This window comes from Schistocerca gregaria, chromosome 9 (genome assembly GCF_023897955.1).
Source record: "Schistocerca gregaria isolate iqSchGreg1 chromosome 9, iqSchGreg1.2, whole genome shotgun sequence".
NCBI classification, from domain to species: domain Eukaryota; kingdom Metazoa; phylum Arthropoda; class Insecta; order Orthoptera; family Acrididae; genus Schistocerca; species Schistocerca gregaria.
The window spans coordinates 31,565,526-31,573,928 of NC_064928.1; the positions used below are offsets into that span (position 1 = coordinate 31,565,526).

Here is an 8,403-nt window from a genome sequence, read left to right on the forward strand (position 1 = left end):
TGGCGGACCATCAGTTAGGCAGGGCTGTGACAACGTCCGTCAACGTGGTATAACATCAGGGAGGCAGGGCTGTGACAACGTCCGTCAGCGTGGTGGAACATCAGGGAGGCAGGGCTGTGACAACGTCCGTCAGCGTGGTGGAACATCAGGGAGGCAGGGCTGTGTCAACGCCGTCAGTGTGGTGGACCATCAGGGAGGCAGGGCTGTGACAACGTCCGTCGGCATTGTGGAACATCAGGGAGGAGGGCTGTGAGATTGTCCGTCAGCGTGTTGGACCATCAGGGAGGTAGGGTTGTGACAACGTCTGTCAGCGTGGTGGAACATCAGGGAGGCAGGGGTGTGACATCGTCCGTCAGCGTGGTGGAACATCAGGGAGGCAGGACTGTGACAACGTCCGTCAGTGTGGTGGAACTTCAGGGAGGCAGGACTGTGACAACTTCCGTCAGTGTGGTGGAACATCAAGGAGGCAGGGGTGTGTCAACGTCCGTCAGCGTGGTGGAACATCAGGGAGGCAGGGCTGTGACAACGTCCGTCAGCGTGGTGGAACATCAGGGAGGCAGGGCTGTGTCAACATCCATCAGTGTGGTGGACCATCAGGGAGGCAGGTCTGTGACAATGACCGTCAGCGTGGTCGACCATCAGGGATTCAGGGCTCTGACAACGTCCATCAGCGGTGTGGGACATGAGGGAGGCAGGGCTGTGACAACGTCCGTCAGCGTGGTGGAACATCAGGGAGGCAGGACTGTGACAACGTCCGTCAGTGTAGTGGAACATCAGGGAGGCAGGACTGTGACAACTTCCGTCAGTGTGGTGGAACATCAAGGAGGCAGGTGTGTGTCAACGTCCGTCAGCGTGGTGGAACATCAGGGAGGTGGGGCTGTGACAACGTCCATCAGCGTGGTTGTTCATAAAGGAGAAGGGGCTGTGACAACGTCCGTCAGCGTGGTGGTCCATCAGGGACGCAGGGCTGTGAGAACGTCCGTCAGCGTGGTGGACCATCAGGGAGGCAGGGCTGTAACAACGTCCGTCAGTGTGGTATAACATCAGGGAGGCAGGGCTGTGACAATATCCGTCAGCATTGTGGAACATCAGGGAGGCAGGGCTGTGACAACGTCCGTCAGCATGGTAGAACATCAGGGAGGCAGGGCTGTGACAACATCCGTCAGCGTGGTGGAACATCCGTCAGCGTGGTGGAACATCAGAGAAGCAGGGCCGTGACACTGTCCGTCAGCGAGGTGGAACATCAGGGAGGCAGGGCTGTGACAACGTCCGTCAGCGTGGTGGAACATCAGGGAGGAAGGGCTGTGACAACATCCGTCAGTGTGGTGGAACATCAGGGAGACAGGGCTGTGACACTGTCTGTCAGCGTGTTGGACCATCAGGGAGGAGGGCTGTGAGATTGTCCGTCAGCGTGTTGGACCATCAGGGAGGTAGGGTTGTGACATTGTCCGTCAGCGTGGTATAACATCAGGGAGGCAGTGCTGTGACAATGTCCGTCAGCATTGTGGAACATCAGGGAGGCAGGGCTGTGACAACGTCCGTCAGCATGGTGGAACATCAGGGAGGCAGGGCTGTGACAACGTCCGTCGGCATTGTGGAACATCAGGGAGGCAGGGCTGTGACAACGTCCGTCAGCATGGTAGAACATCAGGGAGGCAGGGCTGTGACAACATCCGTCAGCGTGGTGGAACATCAGAGAAGCAGGGCCGTGACACTGTCCGTCAGCGAGGTGGAACATCAGGGAGGCAGGGCTGTGACAACGTCCATCTGCGTGGCGGACCATCAGTTAGGCAGGGCTGTGACAACGTCCGTCAACGTATTATAACATCAGGGAGGCAGGGCTGTGACAACGTCCGTCAGCGTGGTGGAACATCAGGGAGGCAGGGCTGTGACAACGTCCGTCAGCGTGGTGGAACATCAGGGAGGCAGGGCTGTGTCAACGCCGTCAGCGTGGTGGAACATCAGGGAGGCAGGGCTGTGACAACGTCCGTCAGCGTGGTGCACCATCAGGGACGCAGGGCTGTGAGAACGTCCGTCAGCGTGGTGGACCATCAGGGAGGCAGGGCTGTAACAACGTCCGTCAGTGTGGTATAACATCAGGGAGGCAGGGCTGTGACAATATCCGTCAGCATTGTGGAACATCAGGGAGGCAAGGCTGTGACAACGACCGTCAGCATGGTAGAACATCAGGGAGGCAGGGCTGTGACAACTTCAGTCAGCGTGGTGGAACATCAGAGAAGCAGGGCCGTGACGCTGTCCGTCAGCGAGGTGGAACATCAGGGAGGTAGGGCTGTGACAACGTCCGTCAGCGTGGTGGAACATCAGGGAGGAAGGGCTGTGACAACATCCGTCAGTGTGGTGGAACATCAGGGAGGCAGGGCTGTGACACTGTCTGTCAGCGTGTTGGACCATCGGGGAGGAGGGCTGTGAGATTGTCCGTCAGCGTGTTGGACCATCAGGGAGGTAGGGTTGTGACATTGTCCGTCAGCGTGTTGGAACATCAGGGAGGCAGGTCTGTGACAACATCCGTCAGCGTGGTGGAACATCTGGGAGCCAGGGCTGTGACAACGTCCATCAGCGTGGTGGAACATCAAGGAGGCAGGGCTGTGACAACGTCCGTCAGCGTGGTGGAACATCAGGGAGGCAGGGGTGTGACAACGTCCGTCAGCGTGGTGGAACATCAGGGAGGCAGGACTGTGACAACGTCCGTCAGTGTAGTGGAACATCAGGGAGGCAGGACTGTGACAACTTCCGTCAGTGTGGTGGAACATCAAGGAGGCAGGTGTGTGTCAACGTCCGTCAGCGTGGTGGAACATCAGGGAGGTGGGGCTGTGACAACGTCCATCAGCGTGGTTGTTCATAAAGGAGAAGGGGCTGTGACAACGTCCGTCAGCGTGGTGGTCCATCAGGGAGGTGGGCCTGTGACAACGTCCGTCAGCGTGGTGGACCATCAGGGAGGCGGGGCTGTGAAAACGTCCGTCAGCGTGGTGGAACAAGAGGGAGGCGGGGCTGTGACAACGTCCATCAGCGTGGTGGAACATCAATGAGGCAGTTCTGTGACAACGTCCGTCAGCGTGGTGGAACATCAGGGAGGCAGGGCTGTGACAACGTCCGTCAGCATGGTGGAACATCAGGGAGGCAGGGCTGTGTCAACATCCATCAGTGTGGTGGACCATCAGGGAGGCAGGTCTGTGACAATGACCATCAGCGTGGTGGGCCATCAGGGTTTCAGGGCTGTGACAATGTCCGTCAGCGTGGTGGAACATCAGGGAGGCAGGTCTGTGACAACGTCCGTCAGCGTGGTGGAACATCAGGGAGGCAGGGTTGTGACAATGTCCGACAGCTTGGTGGAACATCAGGGAAGCAGTCCTGTGTCAACGTCCGTCAGCGTGGTGGACCATCAGGGAGGCAGGGCTCTGACAACGTCAGTCAGCGTGGTGGGCCATCAGGGATTCAGGGCTGTGACAACGTCCGTCAGCGTGGTGGAACATCAGGGAGGCAGGGCTGTGACAACGTCCGTCAGCGTGGTGGATAATCAGGGATGCAGGGCTGCGACACACGTCCGTCAGCGTGGTGGACCATCTGGGAGGCAGGGCTGTGACAACGTCCATCTGCGTGGCGGACCATCAGTTAGGCAGGGCTGTGACAACGTCCGTCAACGTGGTATAACATCAGGGAGGCAGGGCTGTGACAACGTCCGTCAGCGTGGTGGAACATCAGGGAGGCAGGGCTGTGACAACGTCCGTCGGCATTGTGGAACATCAGGGAGGCAGGGCTGTGACAACGTCCGTCAGCGTGGTGGAACATCTGGGAGCCAGGGCTGTGACAACGTCCATCAGCGTGGTGGAACATCAAGGAGGCAGGGCTGTGACACCATCCGTCAGCATGGTGGAACATCAGGGAGGCAGGGCTGTGACAACGTCCGTCGGCATTGTGGAACATCAGGGAGGCAGGGCTGTGACAACGTCCGTCAGCATGGTAGAACATCAGGGAGGCAGGGCTGTGACAACATCCGTCAGCGTGGTGGAACATCAGAGAAGCAGGGCCGTGACACTGTCCGTCAGCGAGGTGGAACATCAGGGAGGCAGGGCTGTGACAACGTCCATCTGCGTGGCGGACCATCAGTTAGGCAGGGCTGTGACAACGTCCGTCAACGTGGTATAACATCAGGGAGGCAGGGCTGTGACAACGTCCGTCAGCGTGGTGGAACATCAGGGAGGCAGGGCTGTGACAACGTCCGTCAGCGTGGTGGAACATCAGGGAGGCAGGGCTGTGTCAACGCCGTCAGTGTGGTGGACCATCAGGGAGGCAGGGCTGTGACAACGTCCGTCGGCATTGTGGAACATCAGGGAGGAGGGCTGTGAGATTGTCCGTCAGCGTGTTGGACCATCAGGGAGGTAGGGTTGTGACAACGTCTGTCAGCGTGGTGGAACATCAGGGAGGCAGGGGTGTGACATCGTCCGTCAGCGTGGTGGAACATCAGGGAGGCAGGACTGTGACAACGTCCGTCAGTGTGGTGGAACTTCAGGGAGGCAGGACTGTGACAACTTCCGTCAGTGTGGTGGAACATCAAGGAGGCAGGGGTGTGTCAACGTCCGTCAGCGTGGTGGAACATCAGGGAGGCAGGGCTGTGACAACGTCCGTCAGCGTGGTGGAACATCAGGGAGGCAGGGCTGTGTCAACATCCATCAGTGTGGTGGACCATCAGGGAGGCAGGTCTGTGACAATGACCGTCAGCGTGGTCGACCATCAGGGATTCAGGGCTCTGACAACGTCCATCAGCGGTGTGGGACATGAGGGAGGCAGGGCTGTGACAACGTCCATCAGCGAGGTGGAACATCAGGGAGGCTGGGCTGTGACAATGTCCGACAGCTTGGTGGAACATCAGGGAGGCAGGGCTGTGTCAACGTCCGTCAGCGTGGTGGACCATCATTGAGGCAGGACTGTAACAACGTCCGTCAGCGTGGTGGGCCATCAGGGAGGCAGGGCTGTGACAACGTCCGTCAGCGTGGTGGAAACAGGGAGGCAGGGCTGTGACAACGTCCATCAGCGTGGTGGAAAATCAGGGAGGCAGGGCTGCGACAACGTCCGTGAGCGTGGTGGACCACCTGGGAGGCAGGGCTGTGACAACATCCGTCAGCGTCGTGGAACATCAGGGAGGCAGGGCTGTGATAACTTCCGTCAGTGTGATGGAACATCTGGGAGGCAGGGCTGTGACAACGTCCGTCAGCGTGGTGGAACATCAGGGAGGCAGGGCTGTGACAACGTCCGTCAGCGTGGTGGAACATCAGGGAGGCAGGGGTGTGACAACGTCCGTCAGGGTGGTGCAACATCAGGGAGGCAGGTCTGTGACAACGTCCGTCAGTGTGGTTTAACATCAGGGAGGCAGGGCTGTGACAACGTCCGTCAGCGTGGTTGAACATCAGGGAGGCAGGGCTGTGACAACGTCTATCAGTGTTTTGGACCATCAGGGAGGCAGGGCTCTGACAACGTCCGTTAGCGTGGTGGACCATCAGGGAGGCAGGGCTGTGACAACGTCCGTCAACGTGGTATAACATCAGGGAGGCAGGACTGTGACAACGTCCGTCAGCGTGGTGGAACATCAGGGAGGCAGGACTGTGACAACGTCCTTCAGCGTGGTGGAACATCAGCGAGGCAGGGCTGTGTCAACGTCCGTCAGTCTTGTAGACCATCAGGGAGGCAGGTCTGTGACAACGACTGTCAGCGTGGTGGAACATCAGGGAGGCAGGGCTGTGACAAAGTCCGTCAGCGTGGTGGAACATCAGGGAGGCAGGGCTGTGACAACGTCCGTCAGCGTGGTGCACCATCAGGGACGCAGGGCTGTGAGAACGTCCGTCAGCGTGGTGGACCATCAGGGAGGCGGGGCTGTGAAAACGTCCGTCAGCGTGGTGGAACAAGAGGGAGGCGGGGCTGTGACAACGTCCATCAGCGTGGTGAAACATCAATGAGGCAGGGCTGTGACAACGTCCGTCAGCGTGGTGGAACATCAGGGAGGCAGGGCTGTGACAACGTCCGTCAGCGTGGTGGAACATCAGGGAGGCAGGGCTGTGTCAACATCCATCAGTGTGGTGGACCATCAGGGAGGCAGGTCTGTGACAATGACCATCAGCGTGGTGGGCCATCAGGGTTTCAGGGCTGTGACAATGTCCGTCAGTGTGGTGGAACATCAGGGAGGCAGGTCTGTGACAACGTCCGACAGCGTGGTGGAACATCAGGGAGGCGGGGCTGTGAAAACGTCCGTCAGCGTGGTGGAACAAGAGGGAGGCGGGGCTGTGACAACGTCCATCAGCGTGGTGAAACATCAATGAGGCAGGGCTGTGACAACGTCCGTCAGCGTGGTGGAACATCAGGGAGGCAGGGCTGTGACAACGTCCGTCAGCGTGGTGGAACATCAGGGAGGCAGGGCTGTGTCAACATCCATCAGTGTGGTGGACCATCAGGGAGGCAGGTCTGTGACAATGACCATCAGCGTGGTGGGCCATCAGGGTTTCAGGGCTGTGACAATGTCCGTCAGTGTGGTGGAACATCAGGGAGGCAGGTCTGTGACAACGTCCGACAGCGTGGTGGAACATCAGGGAGGCAGGGCTGTGACAATGTCCGACAGCTTGGTGGAACATCAGGGAAGCAATTCTGTGTCAACGTCCGTCAGCGTGGTGGACCATCAGGGACGCAGGGCTCTGACAACGTCAGTCAGCGTGGTGGCCCATCAGGGATTCAGGGCTGTGACAACGTCCGTCAGCGTGGTGGAACATCAGGGAGGAAGGGCTGTGACAACGTCCGTCAGCGTGGTGGATAATCAGGGAGGCAGGGCTGCGACAACGTCCGTCAGCGTGGTGGACCATCTGGGAGGCAGGGCTGTGACAACGTCCGTCAGCGTCGTGGAACATCAGGGAGGCAGGGCTGTGATAACTTCCGTCAGTGTGGTGGAACATCAGGGAGGCAGGGCTGTGACAACGTCCGTCAGCGTGGTGGAACATCAGGGAGGCAGGGCTGTGTCAACATCCATCAGTGTGGTGGACCATCAGGGAGGCAGGTCTGTCACAACGTCCGTCAGCGTAGTGGAACATCAGAGAGGCAGGGCTGTGACAACGTCCGTCAGCGTGGTGGAACATTAGGGAGGCAGGGCTGTGACAACGTCCGTCAGCGTGGTGGAACATCAGTGAGGCAGGGCTGTGTCAACGTCCGTCAGTGTGGTGGACCATCAGGTAGGCTGGTCTGTGACAACGACTGTCAGCGTGGTGGAACATCAGGGAAGCAGGGCTATGACAAAGTCCGTCAGCGTGGTGGAACATCAGGGAAGCAGGGCTGTGACAACGTCCGTCAGCGTGGTGCCCCATCAGGGACGCAGGGCTGTGAGAACGTCCGTCCGCGTGGTGGACCATCAGGGAGGCAGGGCTGTAACAACGTCCGTCAGCGTGGTATAACATCAGGGAGGCAGGGCTGTGACAATGTCCATCAGCATGGTGGATCATCAGGGAGGCAGGGCGGTGACAACGTCCGTCAGCATGGTAGAACATCAGGGAGGCAGGGCTGTGACAACATCCGTCAGTGTGGTGGAACATCAGAGAAGCAGGGCCGTGACAATGTCCGTCAGCGAGGTGGAACATCAGGGAGGCAGGGCTGTGACAAAGTCCGTCAGCGTGGTGGAACATCAGGGAGGCAGGGCTGTGTCAACGTCCGTCAGCGTGGTGGACCATCAGGGAGGCAGTGCTGTGACAACGTCTGTCAGCGTGGTGGGCCATCAGGGAGGCAGGGCTGTGACAACGTCCGTCAGTGTGGTGGAACATCAGGGAGGCAGGGCTGTGACAACGTCCGTCAGCGTGGTGGAACATCAGGGAGGCAGGGCTGTGACAACATCCGTCAGTGTGGTGGACCATCAGGGAGGCAGGTATGTGACAATGACCGTCAGCGTGGTGGAACATCAGGGAGGCAGGGCTGTGACAACGTCCGTCAGCGTGGTGGAACATCAGGGAGGCAGGGCTGTGTCAACGTCCGTCAGCGTGGTGGACCATCAGGGAGGCAGGGCTGTGACAACGTCTGTCAGCGTGGTGGGCCATCAGGGAGGCAGGGCTGTGACAACGTCCGTCAGTGTGGTGGGAACAGGGAGGCAGGGCTGTGACAACGTCCGTCAGCGTGGTGGAAAATCAGGGAAGCAGGGCTGTGACAATGTCCGTCAGCATTGTGGAACATCAGGGAGGCAGGGCTGTGACAACGTCCGTCAACATGGTAGAACATCAGGGAGGCAGGGCTGTGACAACATCCGTCAGCGTGCTGGAACATCAGAGAAGCAGGGCCGTGACACTGTCCGTCAGCGAGGTGGAACATCAGGGAGGCAGGGCTGTGACAACGTCCGTCAGCGTGGTGGAACATCAGGGAGGAAGG

General features: G+C 59.3%; 1 protein-coding gene across 1 annotated transcript; it reads left to right on the forward strand.

Annotated features, from left to right (window-relative positions):
* Window positions 1-5,965: 5,965 nt before the first annotated feature.
* LOC126292074 (collagen alpha-1(II) chain-like) lies at window positions 5,966-6,817 on the forward strand. Its single transcript, XM_049985884.1, has one exon. The coding sequence runs from the start codon at window positions 5,966-5,968 to the stop codon at window positions 6,815-6,817; it is 852 nt and encodes a 283-aa protein (XP_049841841.1).
* The last annotated feature ends 1,586 nt before the right edge of the window (window positions 6,818-8,403 follow it).